Raw genomic sequence first — 23,313 nt, forward strand, 5'->3', positions numbered from 1 at the left:
TAAGCGGAGATCGTCGTCCCACCTAGTTGGAGGTCGACCTACACCCCGATTTCCCAGCCTTGGTCTCCATTCCAGAGTAAGTTTACTCCAGCGATCGCCTGTTCTTCGAGCTACGTGACCAGCCCAGTTCCACTTCAGCGTACTGATTCTCTGCACTATGTCAGTGACTTTAGTTCTTTGACGAATTCTTTCATTTCGAGGCTTATCCGCCAAAGAAACTCCGAGCATAGCGCGTTCCATAGCACGCTGAGCGACGGAAAACTTACGAGCTAGCCCTGCTGTAAAAGGCCAGGTTTCCGCCCCGTAGGTCATAACGGGAAGCACGCATTGATCGAAGACTTTCGTCTTCAAGCTCTGCGGAATATGCGACGTGAGAATGTGGCTTAGCTTCTTGAATGCTGCCCAACCCAACTGTATCCTCCTATCGGTTTCTCTCTCGAAGTTATGTCTACCTACCTGCAGTATGTGCCCCAAATAGACATATTCCGTTACGACTTCGAGAAAGACACCGTTAACTGCAACCGGTCTCGGGAGAACATGTTCGTTGAACATGACTTTCGTCTTGTCCAAGTTCATCCCGAGACCGATCCGCCGGGAAGATTCATTTAGGTCGTTCAACATTTCCTGCAAGTCCTCCAACGATTCTGCCAATATGACGATATCGTCAGCGAAACGAAGGTGTGAGAGGTACTTGCCATTAACGTTTATGCCACGTCCTTTCCAGTTTAGGGTCTTGAAGGCGTCCTCTAACGCATTTGTGAACAGTTTCGGGGAAATAATATCCCCCTCTGTCTCACTCCTCGATGCAAATAGATTGGCCTTGTTGTGGCCCCCTGTACTCGGACGGACATAGACGCGGCATTATATAGACCTTTCAAAACTTCGACGTAACGCCAATCGACTTGACATCGTTGCAGGGCTTCCAGAACAGCCCAGGTCTCAACAGAGTCAAAAGCCTTCTCATAGCCCACAAAGGCAAGGCACAATGACTGCCTGTACTCATGTGACTTTTGTACAACTTGCCTTAAGGTGTGAATATGGTCTATGGTGCTAAAGCCTCTGGGAAACCCAGCCTGCTCCGGTGGCTGGCATTCGTCAAGTTTATTGTATAGGCGATTCGTAATGATCCTAGAAAACAACTTATATGTGTTACTCAAAAGCGAGATGGGTCTATAATTTTTAAGAAGGGTGTTATCGCCCTTTTTAAAAAAGAGAACCACCTCGCTTTTAAGCATAGCTGGGCACCGTTAATCAAATAGTTAACTTCGTTAATCGTTAATTCGTTAAAAAATGTTAGCTTCGTTCGGACGAATTAACGCAAGTTAACGTTAATCGTTAATCCGTTAATATGTGTAATATGGCCTTGCTGTAACTTATATCATTGCGTTAGCGTCCATATAAAACCTGTTGGTTTAAGGTTTTGGAAGTTAACATGTTAGGGACAAAACAAAATACTTCTATAATTCGACGACCTCTGTGGCTCAATTGGTTGAGTGTGTGGCAGCTCAAGTCGGGGGTTGCGGGTTCGAATCCCGCCGACGGAACAAAAAGTTTTCAATGTTCCCGGGTCTGGATGTGTATTAAATATGTGTATGATATAATAAAAATCTTAAATATATGCATAGTATAAAAGTATTAAATATATTTCCGTTGTCTGGTACCTGTAACACAAGTCCTTCAGGTACTTAGCACGGGGCCAGACTGACGTGGTGTGAAGCGTCCATAGATATTATTATTATTATGTTGTAAACTCTCGAGCGAAGATTAACTCCCTGGGGTCTTTCCTCCTTTAAGTTGTTTCAGAGCCAATCCTCTGCTCGTAATCAATAATAGCGACAGCTAGGCACTTGAAATTTACACAAAGGACTTAGTTTTATGTCTACTTTAATAATTAATAATAATATTTAAATAAAACAAAAAAATAAGGGAGGCTCTCATACAAAAAAAACAATTTTGTGCTATTTTTCCTCAATAACGGTACGGAACCCTTCGTGTGCGAGTCCGACTCGCACTTGGCCGATTATTATTTTCATTTAATTAATTGACGTCACAATATTCTGTCAATGTCTACACGTGAAGACCCTTAAAGGTTCCGTTATCAATTAATTACTCCCAATTAAGTCCGATATTGATTAGGCAATTATTAACTAAATAATAAAAATATGATGCGATCTCATTATATTGCTGTAATTTAATGAATGATCGATCATTGCTTACTTAATATTAAATAGCCACAAAATAGCAAGAAAGTTTTGGAAAAATAATCCATTATTCCATACTTTATGCAAAAGTGTTTTATCTATTATCTCCATCCTTGATCGTGGAACCGATTACGATAAAATTTAGTGTAGAGATGTTTTAATTCACAGGCAGGGAAATATTTATCGCGGAAGAATGAGAGTTCCCGCTGAAAAAAGTATTTTGGAAAGGAATAAAATTATAATAATATGAAAGTCGTTACAAAAGATTAAAGAAAGCTATTCAGAAAACTAATCGAATTTAGCCCACACGATTACAAACGCGCGCTTTTTAAGACTTGAATGTTTGATTGCTTTATACTACAGATTAGGCTGTCAAAATAAAAATGTGGGTCACATGTCTCATGTCACTCATCATGTGGCCTATCAGGCGAGTACAAAACTAAATGGTTATAGGAAACAACTTAATTATAGCACAGAATATATATTAGTAATACCAACAGAATTCCCACTCGTGAAACCCGTTTAAAAAAATAACAACTCATGCTGCGATTCTATAAAGTTCAAATTCCGACCGCGCAGTGCCAACAATTATATTTGCCTACATGTGCGCTCCCTTTCTATCGCGTAAGAGGTACCCTTTCTGACGAAATCAAGATTGTCACCTTTTAGAAAATAAAATAATCTTCTTTTAATTACTATAGCTACTAATAGCAAACTTTTTTATAGTAAGAATCAAATTTTAGTAACCCAACGTATATTTTATAATAGTTTTATATTCGATTATAGTGTAGGAGCTGGTCAGGAATTTTTTACAACTTAAACATAGTAACTTTTATTTATTTATGTGTAGAATGCGGTTTATTTGTAACAAATTGGTTTATTTGCTATGTTTGATTTTTTTGTATTTTAAAGTCTTAAAATACTTTATTGAAATATTTCTTTGACTTTTTTCAATTGTTTTTATTTATTAGATTAATAACGATTCTGTCACAGCGGTTAAATCAGTACGTAGATATATGCGACGAAAAAATCTTGCGCGCGCGTCACCGCTCGCTTGTGAGTCCCTTGTGATCTGCCCCTTTAAAGGGGTACTTACAGTTCGATACCTAAATGCGCGAGTAGGACAGGCCTGATTATAGTTCCCGTGTAATCTCTAGCCCTAGAAATAAAAGCTTGAGATTTTTTTATAAAATTAGGGGGCAAACGAGCAAGTGGGTCAAATGACCCACTTGCTCGTTTGCCATAAATTTTTATTAATTGAATTTGAAATATTGCCATAAAAATTGCTCCAGTAGTTCGTAATTTCTAATATTTCCCCCGTTTTTCCCACATTTTCCTGAGTTTTTTCGGTCGTATTAGTCTTAGCCTATAGTCTTACTCGATAAATGAGCTATCTAAAACTGAAATAAGTTTTTAAATCGGACTTGTAGTTCCTGAGATTTCAAGCAAACATACTCTTCAGGTTTATAATATTAGGTAGGTATAGATTTTTTTAAATTATGGCTTGACAAACTCGAGTCTCGATCTAAAAGACTATAAAAGGACCAATAACATGGTATAATATGGTAGTGATGATGATGATGATGTTGATGATGAATGTAATTTGCATAGTAGCATATGCTTTCCGTTCTTAAAACAACGCCGAAACTCCCAAACTTGTATCTATAAAGAATCAGGAGTTCTCTCAACACCTTCCGAACCACGGTATACCAGGTATACTTCTGTGCAAAATCTTACTTGTTGGTAGCATATGCTTAGAATACTTCTCACGAAATCGAAGTCACCACATGTTTCCCTATAAATTTTGAGGAGTTCCCTCGATTACTTATGGATCCTTCATCAGATCACCACTTTTGTGAATATAATACCAAATTGGGATGATACCCTATATACCAAAAGAAAAAATTTGAAAATCGGTTAACAAACGGCGGAGTAATTGTTGAACATAAGAAAACGAACATAACACCTCCCCCATTTTGAAAGTCGGTTAAAATTGTAGCCTATGTGTTATTCTGATGTATAAGCTATATTATTGTAAAGTTTCATTAAAATCCGTTCAGTAGTTTTTGCGTGAAAGAGTAACAAACATCCATACATCCATACATCTATACATCCAAACAAACTTTCGCCTTTATAATATTAGTAGGAAGTAGGATAAGTTTAAGAGTGTTAATTAATAAATTTTGTGACTTTTGTCATAGTATGAGTACAATTCTAGTCTAAGGCATTTTGCAAAAGTTTTGGTAGACCAGTAAATAATTTCCGGGAGAAGAGTGTCCGGTCTCGGGTGGTTCTGCTGGTAGAGCAGATGCCGTTGACTGGGCTGCTGTAGGTTTTCCCCTCGCGGGTCCAGTAGCTCAGTGGCACGCGGAGAGAAGGCACCGTTTAGATTTAGTGTGTAACCCTGGGTGGAGCACCCAGGGTTACACACTCACCCCGGAGCACCCCGGGAGTCCCACATATCCCCTCTCCCAGGTTATCAAGCATTTTCCAACAGAAAAAAAACCCGCCATCAGTTGCCTTGAATCAATTTCTCTGACAGTACAATGACTGTATCCAATTGTAGACAACGAGGCTAATTTCAATAATTTGTTTAAAGGCCCGTAATTTTCTATGCGAGCTGCATGGAGAGTCGCAGATAGTATAATTATGTATTACCTAACATAATATTAGTTTAGACGTGCGTGCATAGGTACTTGCACTTTTGTTTGTTTCACTTTTCAGACGACTAGACTCTACCGAAGAACGTTTGAGGATTTGCATAGAAAATTTAATGATACAGGTATTAAGAGAACAATTTAATAAAATGAAGGCTTTTTAATCAACATGGCACTCAAGTCATATGCTGTTCTCCTCATTTTGCCAACTTACGACGAGGATTGTCGACAGTCGACATCCGTGAGAATATCTTTTCTTCGCGGCTTTAGCAACATTTCTGTAGTAGGTAAGAGGAGTCCACACCGCCCTTTTTTCCATACAAACGTTGTCTCCTGGATAATGCTAGTAGATAATTTTTTAATATTTTTTTTCCTGAATATTTACGGCCACTAATATAATTTCCCTATGTTTTCTTTTTTTTCATAATTCAATTATTAAATAAGATATGAACGTTCAAAAACCCAAAAAAATTGCCAGATTTTCCGCTGTGTTCAAACATCCAGAAAACAGATTTGGCTAGATTATACAAAAAAAAAATAAAACATAGGAACACAGCTCAAGTCTTTCTTTAATCTTTAATGAAAAAAGTACTTAAATCGGTTAAGTTTTGGAGAAGGAATCAGGGGACAACGAATCGTTGATTTTCTGCAGTTGTCTCTATCGCATTCTGCGGTATAGGCTTGAGGTAAGGGAGACAGCTATAGATATTACACTTACTTTTTTTTCATTTCTCTAGCCCCTGGTGTATGCTCTTAAAGCCCATGTAACATAATAAAATAATAGATTATATAGCTTATCTCTATATTATTGCATATCTCTATTACGTAAGTGCCTGAAAATTTGTATAGTTTCCTATTATAATATTTCAATGTATGTCCTAGTCCTAGATAAAATGACTATAACGTTTTATATTTTATAGCCTAAGACTGATCCAAGGCTATAAAATTATAAAGTCCTGTAACCATTAAGTGTTAGGGTCAGTTCACATTTCTTAAAACGGGCAAAAGGCCCACCACACATTCCCACCACTGCAACTCCTGTGTCGCCAGGATCAACAGTGGTAACCAACCACGAAAACCCTTTGATATGATCTCAGGGATGCTCGAGGGACAAGCTAAATCTGTCTTGGGACCCGCAACGAAATTAATCAGAAGAAATGTAGGAGGAGTAGGAGATAGGAGGTCAGTTCACATTGTATCGTTATTGCTTGCGATGTCTCATGTCAGGCACAATGTTCCAAAGGGTCTATACAGACGGACCGCATTTCAACTGCAATCCAACCGCAAATTGCAGTTCAAGTGCAGTTTGAAAACAGTTCACACGACTGCACGCCAACTGCAACTGAACTGCAATCCGACTGCGCGTTTGGTTTGCAGTTCTATTGCAGTCGTGTCAACTGCATTCAAACTGCACTTGAACTGCAATTTGCGGTTGGATTGCAGTTGAAATGCGGTCCGTCTGTATATAACCTAAGATTCATAATAGAGCGCCTTGTGTCGTTGCTATGTGTATTGGGCATTGGCCCTTAGGTTTTGTATTTTATAACCTTACACTATTCTGAGCCTATAAAATTCAGATAGACAACTATTAAGTATTGTATACCCTCTATTAAGTATTGAATACTTCCTCGATAATTTGCCACATATCGACAATAGTGATGTTAAGCGACGTATCGATAGATCGCAGGCAATCTATGTGCCGTTACAGGTTATTGCTAACGACTTTCATGCCAATATTCTCTAATTCTCAGGTTCCCTTAGGGTTGCCAAAAATCATAGGACAACCTTGGTGCTGCTCAGAAAACAGTGGAAGGTAATGGCGGCGTAAAAGTAGTGCCTAAAAGACGTGGATCACACTTTCTCTGTTACTGGCGAATTCATAAGATAGGTAACATGAAATTACGGCATACCGTTAAAGAACAACGAACCTGATTGGCATTTGGCATACACCTATGAAACATACGCCAATCGATTGAGAAGATCTTAACATAACAATAAATACTCTTTGAGAAAATGTAAATAATATACTTTGTGAGTTATTTCAGTTTGAAAATGAAAAATAGAATAACATTTAGATATTAAGTATATACAATCTGAAATATTTCAAAAAGTATATCATTTACGACATTTTTACCGACTTCCAAAAAGGAGGAGGTTATACGTTCGGCTGTATGTATCTTTTTTTTTTGTATGTTCAATGATAACTCAGCCGTTTGTGATTCGATTTTTAAAATTCTTTTTGTGTTGTATAGGGCTTAACTCGAATTTGGTACCATGTTCACAAAAGTGGTGATCTGATGATGGAATCCTGGAGGAATCAAGGAGACTCCTTGAAATTTGTATGGAAACATATAGTGATTTCAATTTTTTCTGAAGCATTCAAGTTAAATGCTACCAAAAAGTAAGATTTCGCACCAGGTTATACCCTGGATCCGAAGGTGCCCTACAGAACTTTTGAATCCTTATAGATACAGGTTCGGGGATTTCGGCGTTGTTTAAACAACTGAAAGCATAAGCCAACACATAAATTTATTTGATCATCATCATTAAAATCATAATTATGCCATGGGTCATCACATTATGACCCAATTATTGATGCTTTTCGTGATATTTTGCATCGAAGCAGATGTTTTTGATGATTATTTCGCTGTTTGTGGACCGATTTTCAAAAATTTTGTGTTGTTGTATGGGGTATAATCTTGATTTTGTATAATAATTACGAAAGTGGTGAGCTGATGATGGGATCTATGAGCAATCGAGGGAAATCCTTGAAATTTATCAACCTCATATTGGTTAAAATGTTGTTTCAAGTAACTTAAACATATGTTACGAAAAAGAGAAAGTTCATACAAAGGTGTCTCTTGGTCCAAAGGCACTGAACAGAACTCCTGAACCTTTAAAGATAAAAGTTTTTTAAATTTCAGCATCGCTTAGATAACTGCAAGCATTTACCACAATTTCGCTTACAGTAACATAATGTGAATAGTTAACATTCGTACTGATCATTTACGAATGAAGTCTTATCTTGTAAATAACTAAAAAGAGTGAAATTATTATTTTTAACAAAAAATTAAAACCGACTTCCAAGGTAATAATAATATGAACTAAAAAGTATTAAATAACTCTTACTCTATAATGGTGCCTTTTTCAGAATTCGTCTAAATCTCAACTATTTCTGTACATACTACAGTCTTCATTACTTTGAAGTCGGTAGCAGTCCCAAAAGCTTTTTTTTTTTTTAATGAAATAAGGGCGTAAACGAGAAAACGGGTCACCTGATGGAAAGCAACTTCCGTCGCCCATGGACACTCGCAGCATCAGAAGAGCTGCAAGTGCATTGCCGGCCTTTTAAGACGGAATAGGGTAATAGGGGAAGGTAGGAAAGGGAAGGGAAGGGAATAGTTGAGGGTAGGGAAGGGAATAGGTAGGGGTTAGGGGATTAGGCCTCCGGTAAACTCACTCACTCGGCGAAACACAGCGCAAGCGCTGTTTCACACCGGTTTTCTGTGAGAACGTGGTATTTATCCGGTCGAGCCGGCCCATTCTTGCCGAAGCATGGCTCTCCCACGTATAAAAGCTTCAGATATTCTGACATTGACTGAACTCACGATAAAATTAGCTGGTACCGACTTCAAATAGTGAAGTTTCATGGTCGTTAAGTGTCCACTGTCCAGCTATAAGCCTGGCTTTACTCGACAACCCTATTTATAATACGGTCCTATACTATGGTCCTAAAGGTTTTCCGTGTAGTTTAGACTACCTTACACTGTATGATCGCAATTATAGTTGTTACATAAACCTGATATCTTCATTATTTTCATATGATCACGATTGGACTTAAGCGTGTTCTACACTCAACAAATTTACAGAAATATATAGTATGTTTGTAGAGAACTAATTCTACCTCCTTGGCCAAAATATTCCACATCAATTAACAAAAATAATTGACCATAGCTAAACGTTAATAGAATTAATAGTTTTGCGATGGATAGTAGACTGGTTTTTAAATACGCAAATGATTCGTAGGTGTATAGTCGAAAGTTTAATATTTTGAGTGATTCAAATTCTAGATTTTTTGGCCTAAGTACCTAATTGTTTTCAAAAAGTTGTCTATCTACTCCTTTCGACCTTTCTTCTCCCATAGTTTATTTTTCTTTTGTCGTCTGTAACCTTTTTTATTTTACCGTTCTATGACTATCAGAAAATGGGTCGAAAGTCGATACTAATTTTCGGAAAACCGCTAAGATGTACCTAGTGTCCGATTCTAATCATTCGGTGAAAGCAAAAGTGATTGATTCTAAGTTACCGCAAATTCGCAGTAGATAGTACACGTATAAATAAGCTATATTGGCTAAGTAGAAACGTGAGGTTCAAAGTACTTAGAGATAGGGCTACCTTCAGCAATTTATTTGGAAGGAAAAAATCTTCATACAAGAAAAAATGCACCATTTGGGTTAGGTTGGAACTATATTGTGTTGGAGTTATTTTGGCACTTTTAGTTGATTACGCTTTTGGCTCGATGTGCCAGTACCTAAGTATTTTATAAATGGCCAGGTGTTTTATATAATATAGTATTTAATATGTACCCCCTTTTTTTTGAACCAGAGATAAACGTACAGAACATATTTTATCTATGGTTATTTTCTGATTCTAAACGGGTAACAAAGAGTAGGCTCAAATTTTTGGCAGCCCTATGATGACCATTGACCTCGCCTCGTAATCAGTAATCATCTCATTACTTTGTTCTCGCCGACCGCCGCGGTGCAGGTGAAATACTGCTGCGGGCTATATTGTCACAGTTAGTGAAAATTGAAGAAGTCGGAACTATTACGAAATAATATGAAAGAAAACTAATCGGTCTCTAACAACGGATTCACTGAAGGACGAAGTGTGTTCCCGACTAATTTCACAGCTCCGAGGAAAAAATATTATTATAGAGATTGGGATTGAATACGCTATGCAATGTTTTGTCCTTGTATAATCATCAGAGAAAGTGATTTATTGGCAGATGGTGAACCTACGTAATTCGGTCGTGTTATGTCAAACCCAGCTGGACTGCGGACAGATCATTGAACTGACAAGTATAAACCAACCAAATGACAGACGTCCGTCAACTTCTTCGATGGTATGTGAACCGTCTTTTCCAATGTAACAGACAACGGCAAAATATTTAAAGCACTGCTTAAATATTATTATTGAAAAGGGCGCCTTAGCACTTTAAAAAAGATTTAGTCTTCTTTACTCACATTCGATGCAGGTAGAATTATCCAGATTGGCAAAGTAAGGTTGGCATGCACACACTCCCTTCTGGCAGTGGGCATTTGGCACGTTGCAGTCATTATTATTGCGGCAGTTCGTGCCGATTTGGGAAGCACTGGCCACTCGCAGGATCTGGAAAAAATAAAAAAACTTAATGATTTTTACAAAGGAGGTCGGGAAATAAGAACCCAAGAACGCAAGTGATTACAGCGTAACACAATGGATATTTTACTGGGTTTAAACTGTAACAACATTAGGTGATAATACTTTAGGGTGCAGTGTGTATTGTGTTCCTAATATAGAGTACACTGTAAAAGTAGCAGCACCGAAAAAGCCAATTTTTTAGAACTTTTGTATAGGCAAACTCATGACACTGGGGCGCTTGCCCATACAAATCATAACAAAAAGCTCTTTTAGCGCTGCTACTTTCACAGTGTACTCTATTGGAAGTGGAACACATACACACCCTAAAGTATTATCATTTAGTTTTGTTACTAAGTACCATTATACGGGTGCCCAAGTGTCAATTGTGTACTATCGAGCAAAATAGTCAAATTAATAACATAACAATGAAATTAATAATTATGATTTATTATATTGCTTCAGAAACCTGCGTTTGTTTTGTAGTGTCTAGTTGTGGGAGTAGCCACACAAGCACAAAATTACGTAAGTAATCCAAAATAGAGCTATTTTTTGTCGATTATTGATTATTATTAATAGTTATGATATTGTCGTTAATATTAAAGATGACCATGACCTATAAAGAGACGCGGAAACAATTTTCCTAAGTCTTATTTTATACCAAACATGTTATACGATGATTAATCTGTTTGTCCCTTGTTAAACAATTTTAAGCGACCAAAGTTGTTTAGGACTTTTCTTAAGGGGGCGACTAACCCTAAAGTGTCAATTTTATAATTCATTTTTATACTTAAAAATAAACCCCGAATTGTTTCATTTTCTAAAATTAGATACGTTACATTATATTATTTCCGAGAATTCGATCTGAGCAAAAACACGATATCTTAAAAAAATTCTCGATAGAAAAAAATCAAAAAGATGCATGTAATTTTCACGAATTTTTCATTTATTGCCATAACCGTTCATTGAACTAAGTTAATATTTTAACACATTGTATAAAATTCTATCATTGAGAGATCGACCTAGCGGATTTTTAAAATGTATATTTATCGAGTTATTGAGAAAAAACTAATTTGGCGATGAATCCGTGTCGTCCTTTTTCGCCTGGCCTATGAAAGACGGGCGTGAGTGTGAAGAGAGAAGGACGATGTTTGATTTTTTTGGGTTAGTCGCCCTCTTAAAAACTAGATGACACTTGCAACACCGTTGCGCCAAATATCGTTTATCGCGTGGGAACTTTATATTTTTCTGGGATAAAAATTATCCTATGTCCTTTCCCGGGACTCAAAGTATCTCCATACCAAATTTGGGGAAAATCGGTTCAGCACTTTAGGTGTGAAGAAGTAACAGACAGATAGAGAGCTGATCACACTTTCAAATTTAAAATGCTGATATGGATTTTAAAGTCGTTACACGTTACGTCAAAAATGATTCCAGGCCGATCAGACACAGGAATTAAATGATTTTGGTCAGGTCAGCCTGAAATCAGTCCGACCTTAACGATCGATATACAGTGTGTAACAAAAATAAGTGATAATACTTTAGGGTGTGTACGTGTTCCTTGTACAGAGTTTACTGTGAAAGTAGCAGTGCTGAAGGACGAATTTTTTTTTCACTTTTGTATGGGCAAGCGTCACGAGTTTCCCCATACAAAAGTGAAAAAAAATTTTGGTCTTTCTACGCTGCTACTTTCACAGTGAACTCTCTACAAGGAACTACACACCCTAAAGTATTATCACTTATTTTTGTTACATCCTGTATAGAGGCCTTTCGGAATATCTTCGCCTCATTTCTCTCCAATCGACATAAATGTGGACTATGATGACTCTAACATATCATAAATGGCCAGATAAGAGGTCAATTCACTGAAGCTTCAAAGAACATTCCGACACAAAAGATTCCTTTATCGGCATAGAATTGTCTACTATAATGTGATAGATCATAAAGCTTTCTTGATATCGCTAGTGTCCATAAGATTATAGCACTCAAACATCTTCATCGAGTTTGGAATTGCTATTTAATTGCAATTTTATTGCTCATATTTAGCGGTACATAAAGTGATACCTCTATAAACATTAAACACGAGACGAGCTATAATAACTTGTACACAGTTATTGTTAGTTACTGGTAACGTCGTAAATTTTACCATTTATAAATAAAGTGAGAAATGCACATCACTTTCAAGTTTCATTCATCATAATATCTCATATTATGTTCACTAAAGGAGTGAGCACACTGAGACGGGCCGTGCCGGGGCTCAGCGTGCCGGGGCGCATCGCAAAAATCCGCCTCCATACAATTTGTATGGTAGCGGATGCGCGTATCGCACACTGTGCCGGGGCGCATCGGCGCGGACTTTTGCTCGGCGGATTTCCGTCAATGCGACACGGCCCGACAAGACCCGCTGCGCCTTGGCAACAGAGTGCTATAGCAAGCGGCGCGCGGATGTGATGCGATGCGGCCCGGCAAGCCTCGGCTCAAAATCCGTCAATGCATTACGACCCGACCGCACACACGGCAATAGTGTGGTATAGCGCATTTTGCGCTGCGCTGAGCCCCGATCCGAACCGGCACGCCTGCCTGCCTAGGCGTATTATGTAACATTCGATTTTGTAGCATGTAAGATTCGTCTTTGAGCATTCCATAGCAAGTTGACTTCACTGTCACGTAGCATTGATGTTACTTGTATCAAGATATTACACATTGTATCATTACAAGGTGCGCATTGTAATACTCGGTCCTCCTCAGTCCTCCCTCACTGATGTAATGCTCGTGCCTCGACTCTGTAACGTTACATTACAAGCGAATAGCACCTTTAGAGACATTTAATCTTGATCAAACTTTAGTTTACCGAATATTTTGACAGACAATAATAATAATAATAATATCTATTGACGCTTCACACCACGTCAGTCTGGCCCCGTGCTAAGTACCTGAAGGACTTGTGTTACAGGTACCAGATAACGGAACGGAACGGAACAATGTGTGGGTCTTATGTAAAAATCTTCATTAATTATCTAATTACAGTTAAATAATTAATATTCGTCTCTGAGTGCGGCAGTAAGAGTCCATGAACCCTAGCTTTTCGTTATTCTATTTAAAACTTGAGAGGTGTCAAGGGACACCCGAATGGAACGAAGTTATTTATTATAAAAACCTGTATGTATGTAACATATACACTCAAAAAATTATTTTAAAAAAAACGCCATCTATTGATGCCCAGGAATACTAACAACGCGTCGCTGTTTATTCTCAAAAAACGCCATCTGGTTGACGCACAGGAATACTATCAACGCCCCCTGCCCCTACCATGCAGTAATAAAAAGTGTCGAGGGCAAATATCGTTCTGACTTCTGTCTAGCCTCCTTTATGCCGAACGCGCGATAAGGAACTTCGTTCCAAAAGCTAAAAGCTTATCAGCGCATTATACAATGAGTTTCTAAAATACTAGAGTAGCAATGTCTTACAAAAGATTCTCAGAAATGCGTAACCACTTTTTTGTTCAAAAGACAATGTCAAGTCATATATTCGTTATGTCATTATGTATGTGAGATATGCCTGCAGGCATCTTCGAAGTGGCAACGCGTTGCTACCGTAAACTTCCAATCTAGTTACGTTAGTAACATAGAATATCATTGGCATTATACATATATAGCTGATTCTAATTATGTAAGTGTAGATACTAGATAGTAGCATAGTTATGAAGTATGTAGTGGGTTTATATTGATGTACTTAAGGTGACGGACGCCCGCCGCGTTAAAGTAAAAAAATGGAAAGGGCGTAAGCGACAAAATGGATTTTGTGCGTAATTTAATAACCATAAATACATTTCATATAAGCTATGGGCAAATTAAAGTGTATGCTTGAACCAATTTATGTACTGGAAGCTTAAATCACTCTCCTCTGTTGGCAAAATAGGAATCCCTTTTTTAACAGAGGTCTTTTTGATTGATTATTGTGTGTTATAAAATTTTACCAATCGTGTTATGCTATGGGTGATTCAAAGACAAAAACATGAGGAATACTGACAATGAACTTTAATTTCTTAGCTTTAGTCATTGCTGAGAAAAATCGATATCGCTACAGCCAAATTATCAAGCCGTCGCCTTAAGTTTTTTCAATGTAAGTTAGTTCGGGGGTCTTCTTTGCCAAACCCTCTATCTTTTTTTTAAATTTTACACAAGCTTTTCTGCTTTACATAAAATTTTTAAAATGAAGTTCGTGAAGGTTCTACAAGAGATTTCACAAAGTTTTATATTATTTTCTTTGTTCATTACTTACCTGACCTTACGGGTACATCATTTAACTCAATGAGGTCATAATTAAGATATCTATCAATGCTTAATGAATAATGATACACCTCTAGCATGACCAACATTGTATATATTATGACCTAACGAGGTGACATACAGCTACAAATATTTTAAGGCCCAATTCTGTCGTGCAATTTGATATGACAATCATAGTTAAGATGTCTTCGCCTATTATGAGGATGTCCGTCGTACCCACGCCTCAGTATCCAGTTTACATATTCAAACTGGATAATCAAGATATTACCCCATACTTACTAAAATGTGTCTTAGATTTAAAAAAATTGGCCAAGTGCGAGTTATACTCGCGCACGAAGGGTTCCGTACCACAATAGAGCAAAAATGGGCTAAAAATTGTATTTTTTGTATGGGATTCCCTTAATTATTTAATTTATTAAAATGTTATTATTAATTATTAAAGTACAAATACAACTGACTATTTCGTGAATATTTCAAGTGCCTGTGTTGCCGTTATTGATACCGAGCCAAAAATATCAAAAAGCACGTTTGTTGTCCCATACAACAAATGTGCTTTTTGATATTTTTGGCTCGATAATAATATAAGGGGGCTCCCATAGCCCCCTTAAATATTTATGTTGTTACTAGCTGTTGCCCGCGACTTCGTCCGCGTGGACTTCAGTTTATACCGCGCGGTGTCAACAAAATTGGTGTCAAAAGCTTTTTAAAACCCTGGTACCCCTTAAATCAAAATACCCAAAACAGCCGTATAGTGTGCACACAAAAACGGAAGTCTAGTTATCGCGGATCTTGAGTTACAGTTTGGAGACACACAGACAGACAGACGGACAGACATCGAAGTCTTAGTAATAGGGTCGCCTTTTTACCCTTTGGGTACGGAACCCTAAGAAATGATTAAAATTGATATGTTTAATAACTCATCAAGATTTTTGTACCAATTGTAGGTAGATGACCTACGTAATTTAGTATCATTTAGTCAAGTCAACGTCGGTTAACTTTTAGCAGTAAGTTGACATAACCCGAATAAATTATGTAAATCCGCCATTTGCCTATAATAATAATTATAATTTTTCTGCAAGTACGTATAACCCCACACCATTCGTGATAGTCCCACAATCCCTGTCTTTAAAAGACGCTTGAAGGAACACTATCTCAATACTGAATCCAGTTAAGATTATTATTAAATATACATATAGTATACAGTATCCATATAATGTTTAAATATTTATAATTGGTATATAATATTATGTCGATATAGTATGTAATAAATTATAGAATAGTATTATTAGTATCTAAGTATTGTAGTATAATAATATAGTATAATTATTGTATTTTAAAATGTTACATTAATTTAACTTGTTCATCAATATTAATTATTATCTGTGCACGCCCTATCTGATGTTTCTGTTCAAATTTCTCTAGTTAGGACTGCTGGAAGAAATTTCTTTTAGAGATAAGCAGTACCTGTTGTGTCGTCTTTCTAATATTATGTTACTTTTTAATGGTTTTGTGTGCAATAAAGTGTAAATAAATAAAAATATAATATTAATATTATTTTATCATGAATCATTCCTTTACTACAAATTGAAATAATGGGTAAAATAAATAACAAAATACGTAAATAGAGATTCCTCCAAGAGGGTAAATAGTTAGAAATACATTTTTAAAGTGTCTCAATACAACGTGCTTATCACTTATTCAACATCAGGAAATGGGAAATTCACAAAGGAAGAAAGGAAATTATTGTTGGTTCGTGTTGACGATTCGTGTTGTTTTGTTATGATTTCGCTCGGATGGATGGAATTTTGTCAGACGGAACTTGACTTTGGTGTTTTTAACCATTTTATGGCATGGCCACGGAGTACTATTATACATAATATTATAATACTTATTCTGTGGCATGACTCCTAAGAATAATAAATAGTAAGGCAGAATATTAACTAAATCAAAAAATGGGTCCACGCAAACCTAGGTTTATAATATTATTGGAACTATTGAATTAAGAACTATCCGTTTCTTCCATTATCGTCCCTCGACGACTTCGACTTAAAAAAATATCTATGCCACCTAACTTTATAACTCACGTGTTGTCTTAAATATTTGTAGACATACCATTTACCAAGTCTCATAAAGTATTTTTATGAGAATATATTTAATTTCCGTGCTACTTTATTTTTCCTTAAAATGTTATCCGAGACCTCTTTGCTATTTTAGCTATCCTCTTACTTTCCACGCCCACTTCATGGACTTATCAAGCTTACTTTTAGCTTACCTTCGTATCATTGATGTCAGATGATTTCACGCGCCATAATATCAATCGTAATAAAAATTCTGTGCCGTACGTGTGAAATCTAAGAAAGAAATTAAAGTTTTTATGGGATATATCTCATCTAAGGACAATGCATAGATATGAGTAATGAGACATCATGATGTCGAACTCAGTTTAACTTTAGTTTCTGGACAAAAAATATACTTAAACTTGGTTTATTTTTTTACCGTATTATTTTTTGCCGATTATAAGAATTCGACTTTAGTAATCCATTTAATTTTTAAACAGTGTTCCTTTGTCAACACTAATTCAATTAAAGTGCAAAAAAGTGTACCGTGTGCTTACGATAGCTTTTTCACTATCATAGTAACAGTTAAAGTAATTGAATCGTTGTGACTTGTGGATAAATGCTACAAAAAGTAGGGACCTGTAATAAATAATACTTAATTTAGTCTTAAAGAGGAAACGAAGAGACTAAAAAAAGTAAAGACGCCTTAAAAATTTGAGCATCTAATATACTGTATAGTGTATACTTAACATAACCCCTCTTCTTTAAATGTTTTAAAAATTTTGCATTACACGTTATTTTTTATTAAGAACATCTAGATTCTAGATTGAAGAATATGAGACTATTTAAGTCAATTCGATTAGAAACAAATATAAAAATATTGTGTAATTATTTTTCCCTAAGCGTCAATTGTATCGATCACAAACACACCCCGTATTTGTGATCAGAAACACATACGCCTGCGAGTGTTGGCCAATTAAACTTGAGAGTCATTCTAGGAGTTCAAATATTATGCCATGCACACAATGCCCGGTGCATACTAAGCGATCGAAAATTACTTTAAAGTTGTGGTATTAAAGTCCACTATGGTTTGATCGGATAAACCTGTTGCAGCCAGGAAACACGATGCGTGCGAACGTTTGGAGCCTAAATAATGAGGCGCATAGAGTCTCGCATACATACATAAATGATAAATCTTACGATTACTAAATAATTAATGTCTTGTTACTTGTACTTAATGTTATAATCGACATGTGATCTGTATCTGGATATTATCGATCTCGCCGCAGAATAGTCATATCGGTAGACATGAGCATGACTTATTTATGTACTAGGAGTTGGTCCCTATTTCGTTGTGTCGTATTAGTTAACGCGAGAAAATTTCCTGGGACTCAAAGTATCTCTATTCTCTATACTAAAATTCTTCCGAAACGGTTCAGCAAATAAAACGTGAGAAATTAATAGAGACAATATTACGAACTACTTTACCTAACATTTTGATCTTGTTTAATAGGTACTTAATCTATGAAACTAACGGTTTACTATTTTATTTTTATAACTTTGTGAAAGTGCAAACTACATCAAATTTAAGTGTGCAATAAAAAACGCTAATTTTTAAACACCTAACCTTACTTCAAAATTAATTTAATAGTCATTCAATAAATCATGTTAAAATACTTCAAATGTCAAAAATTATCCCGATTTATTTATTGAGTTCACATAGCATGGATTTATCAAAACACAAAAGTATGGTGAACATGACTAGTGATTGGACAGTACTAGTCATTGGACAGAGTACAAAAACACTATATTTATTAAGGATGCTTTAAAAAGTTCTTTTACTTTAAAAACAGGCAGTTTTTAAAGCAACATTAATAAATAAGGTGTTTTGTGCTTTGTCCAGTGACTGGTACTGTCCAATCTACTGGTCATTTACCCCATGATAAAAGCATGCCTTTGCCTCTCATGACTCAAAGATTAGTACTTTCTTTATGAACCCCGTTCAGGTCTGAATAAATGATAAAGATGGGACAGCCCTGGAATGTATTACCATAACACGAAGGGTTCGTAGAATCTATTGAGTATGATAATACATACACGACGACAACAAATTGCTTGAGTGAACAACGACTTATTTTGGGATCATAAAGTTGTTGTGATAGTCTTGCTGTAAGTTTGTGTAAAATGTGTTATGTGACATACGCGAGTTGAATTATTTCTTCAAACTAGGGCTTTGTCTTAGAAACAAAACGAACATTCTGTTGATTAATAACCGCCGAAAAAATAACCTTGTTGTTGAAAGTCGGATAGTGGTTTTCATGATTTTTAGACCCCCTCCCCCCTTTAAGTGAGACATATTTTATGGATGGCCTCTTGTTGATAATTTAATTTTTTTAAGAATGTCTCAGATAATACCTTCAATCTGCATTGTTACCAGTTACCACACACGATGCGTCGATACATCTATGGTCGATACCAATGCTTGAAGATCGATACGAACTGGCAACAAAGTTAAAGATAAAGTTCGTACCATGGCCTCTTTGCTGGTAAATGGGACAAAAGAAACCTACAAAAGGTTGATAGTTGACGAGGCCCTCATGAACCATTTCGGCTCAATCGTCATGGCGAATCAGTTAACAGGCGCCAACGATGTTATCCTCATTGGAGATATTAACCAACTCCCGTTTATAGAGCGTGAAAACCTCTTTAAACTTAATTACACTCGTCCAAACCTGGTAACCAGCATCACCCAGGAGTTGTCTTGCACACACAGGAGCCCTATGGATGTGGCATACGCCTTAAGCATGGTCTATAATAACATCTATTCATCGAAGGAAATAGTGCGGTCCCTAAAGCTAATGAAGTATTCAGGAGCGAGAATACCTAAAACCAATCTAAATACCCTGTATCTTGTCCACACACAAGAGGAGAAAGCAGCCCTCACTAATACAGGCTATGGATCGGGAACGGACTCTCGCGTCCTCACAATCCATGAAGCTCAGGGATTAACGAGTCCCTCGGTGATCATCATACAGACCAAGTCCCGAAAGCTGGCAATCCATGACAGCGTTCCTCATGCAGTTGTAGCCATATCCCGGCACACTAACACCTGTGTCTATTACACTGACACTGATGGAGACGCTGTGGCAAGCTTCATAAAAAGAGCCACGGAGGTGTCAACCGAACACATAAGAGATTATAATATAAAAATGGCTATAAAAGACAGGAACGATAAAGTCCTAAGCCACATGGCGGGTAGATTCGACACAGAACGATGTCTTTTTAACAACCTAGAAACTCCACCCAGCTTGAGTGACCCCTCTCCACCAAGCCAATGTCACAACATCTAAAGGCAAAGGGTGGAGCAGCAAAAAATCTAAGGAAATCGGAAAATGTCGGATCTACTGGCCGCCACACCGACTGGGACCTCACCGTTCAAAACATTAATATTATTATTATGCAATTTATAAAACAATAAATGTATATATCTATTTATTATATGTATAACATATTATACTCTATTCTATTAAATTTACATATACACATATATAAAAAAAAAAAAAAAAAAAAAAAAAAAAAAGTGTCCATGGCGTGATGGACCACAATTAATTAAAATTCATAATATTATTTCAATTATCCTTGGTGCGAAAAATCTAAATAATAAAATAACAAAAAAAGGATATGGACGAACAGTCTATAGACGGCCCCAATTTAAAAAAAAAAAAAAAAAAAAAAAAAAAAAAAAATGCTTGAAGATCTAGAATGCGCTCGATGATAGAGTCGGGCGGGCAATCATTGTTCCATAGAATTGCTTTGCAAAAACTACATCCATAGTAGTAGTACAAATTTATATTTGTCTGGTCTGTCCAAATTTGGTACGGCACATTGAATCCTGGGATAGGGTAGACTGTAGAGGGTAGTTTTTCTCTAGAGAATGTACGGTTCAAGTTTCGACGGAAGTTAGGGACAACATAGAGTTGCATACTTTGGTATTTTTGCACCTTTATGTCGATACCTTTTTTTTTGGTGGCATTCATTATAATTTTGGACAGCCTTAGAAGAAGCGTAGTAGCAAAGTTATATGTTTCTCTTTCACTGTTATGGGCTCTACCCTTTTGGCCTTTATATTTGTGTACAGATAGCTGCACTGCAAAAGCCGATACTTTCACCCCCTTTTTTTAAATTCTTAACAACTGTTACTATTTTATATTGCAACAACTTTGCATCTCTACTCATCTCTACTTTCACCCCCTTACCTACTAATAAACGTTGTATAAGCTTTGAATAGTTATACAGTGTTTTGTTCCTGTCACACAAGTGACATTTTTAATTGGATTGAAAAAGACAAAACACTGTATAACTATTTAAAGCTTATACAGCGTTTATTAGTAAGGGGGTAAGTGTTTTGTCCATCTTTTTATTCTTATCCCGAACTTTAAACCACTATTCTACTTGAATTTGGCACGAAAGGCCAATGGGGAATGCATTAATCCAAGTAAATTGCAACATAACTAACATACTTTACTGTGAATAGATAAATTTATAGACGATACCTCATACCGCTCGTAGAGGTCAGGGAGGGCACAGTGTCATCGGTACTAAGTGATAGCACAGCCTACAGGTGCATAGAAGTTAAACATAGTTAGACCTACTCTATAAATACAAATATCTTTATTGCAGCCTACTCTTTGGTCCATTGGTTAGTATTACATACATTAAATTTTTTTTAGGGTTAGTTAAAAAGAACAAAACATAACTTAAAACAAATAATTAACACTAAACTAAATCATGCATCCCAATTAGAACTATGTGCGGATGCATCCTGGAGGTCTGCTCTCGAATTCGTTCATTATCCGCACATAGTTCTTCAATATACCTAGGTGCATGCGGATCATCTGCCACAATCTTCAGGATGCTGTTGTCACTTCCGCGATTTATTACAGATGCAGTTTTCTTTACTTTAACTAGTAGTAAGTTACTAATGTAACCTAACTAATGGCGGCACTCGAATACAATAATTAATAATTACTAATATTCAAGGTTTTATTATGAACATATACATAATCTGTATCAACTTCCCATGTTAACTTACTATTTGCCTGTTGATAAAGCTCAAGTTTTGGGCATCTGATGATCTGATATAATGTAAGAAAATTGTATTATTCATATCCGTACATTTTTGTTCTTTATTCATATTATTGAATAATAATGTAATGACTAATAAAAGTGAAATAATTTTTAATGCCCCTGAGGTTTTTTGTACTGGAGAGTGGAGATTTCTTATGCACTCTACATATTATTGTGTGTATATGTATACCTACTTGATAATAAAACTGCAAGAACCATAACATGTAACATAAAACATTGTAATATAATATTAACGAGTTCTAGCCACGGTAATAAATCTAGACATCAGATATTATCTAGATCCAAGTCATAATATATGATCAATTATAATAAGTGTCGTGTGAATTATGTTACAACGGTTTTAAACTGCAATAAAATAACTTAATTGTTGGTAATTATTTCATTACTTGAAGCTGTTGTTGTTAATAATGACAGAGAGGTTTTGTGTTGCACTTTATGCCTCAGATTCTGGGGCCCAGAGGAATAATATTTAGGTGGCAGCTCAAAAGATTCTAGAGGAGTTTCCTTAAAGTTGCTTCTTGAGTAATGATGAATAACCATGATTTTTAACATATTTAGGAATTTGACTTAAGTATGCACAATTGAGGTCGATTATGGGAAATCAGTAATTATCATAGACGAATATGCTGCAATATAGCTCCTAGATGTTCGTAAATATTTGCTTTTGTCCATCAGGAGTGTCTTCTAGTTCTTTAACCCCTTACTAATAAACTATTAGCTTTGAATAGTTATACAGTGTTCTGTATCTGTCACACAAGTGACATTTTTAATTGGATTGAAGAAGACAAAACACTGTATAACTATTCAAAGCTTATACAGCGTTTATTAGTAAGGTGGTTAGTGTTTTACATTGATTCGATTATAGCGTGTTTACTTATTACAAAAAGCTGCTGGATGATGCAAAGCCAGAATGCAGTGAAACTGGCACCAGCTTCTAATGGCATATCACAGAATACGGTTTTCGCTGGGAATCTTTAGTAGATAAGTTTATTTGGTCGTGTGTGTCGACTATACAGGTTTAGCCAACTTCCTACACTAGGTGGGAAGAATAGCCCGTCCCAACCGGTAAAAGATAAACTTATTTACATACCAACCGCTATTTTCGTTACTTGGCCCTAAAATGTGTAGCCTGTATGAATTATGATGAATAATGAAAAAGATGAATGATGTACGTTAAAATGTTGCTAAATTGTCACACCGCAATGATTTGAAATGTCGATATTTACCTTTTGAAACTTCGAGCAGTTACATACTTCTTCATCCATTCGGCCTGGTTCCGTTTCGGTGTCACCTGATCCTTAAAGATTACATTTTTTTAAACCTACATTACATACACGATTTACCTTGTGACTTTGCTCTGATTCTGCCGTCATTTACAATGCTGCGACTTTGTTTTATTTATGCCATTAGGTTAAGTACCGCTTAAGGCCGCCACACACGTTCAGTGTTACAGGTTGACCCAGGGCTTTCCAAACTATGCGAAACGACGACAACGCGACACCTACTCCATCAAGGAGTACGAGATACAATCAAATAAATTACATGGATAAAGAAGCGTTTC

At 36.4% G+C, this 23,313-nt stretch overlaps 1 protein-coding gene across 2 annotated transcripts in view; it reads right to left on the reverse strand.

The window, feature by feature from the left end:
* The window catches only part of LOC121731997, a 67,173-nt gene that overhangs the window by 25,577 nt on the left and 18,283 nt on the right, over positions 1–23,313 (reverse strand). For both annotated transcript variants that reach the window (XM_042121729.1, XM_042121728.1), the window contains exon 2: positions 10,105–10,249. In XM_042121729.1, coding sequence (XP_041977663.1) covers positions 10,105–10,249 — 145 coding nt within the window. The remainder of the gene's footprint in view (positions 1–10,104; positions 10,250–23,313) is intronic.

This window comes from Aricia agestis, chromosome 11 (genome assembly GCF_905147365.1).
Source record: "Aricia agestis chromosome 11, ilAriAges1.1, whole genome shotgun sequence".
In the NCBI taxonomy this organism is placed as follows: domain Eukaryota; kingdom Metazoa; phylum Arthropoda; class Insecta; order Lepidoptera; family Lycaenidae; genus Aricia; species Aricia agestis.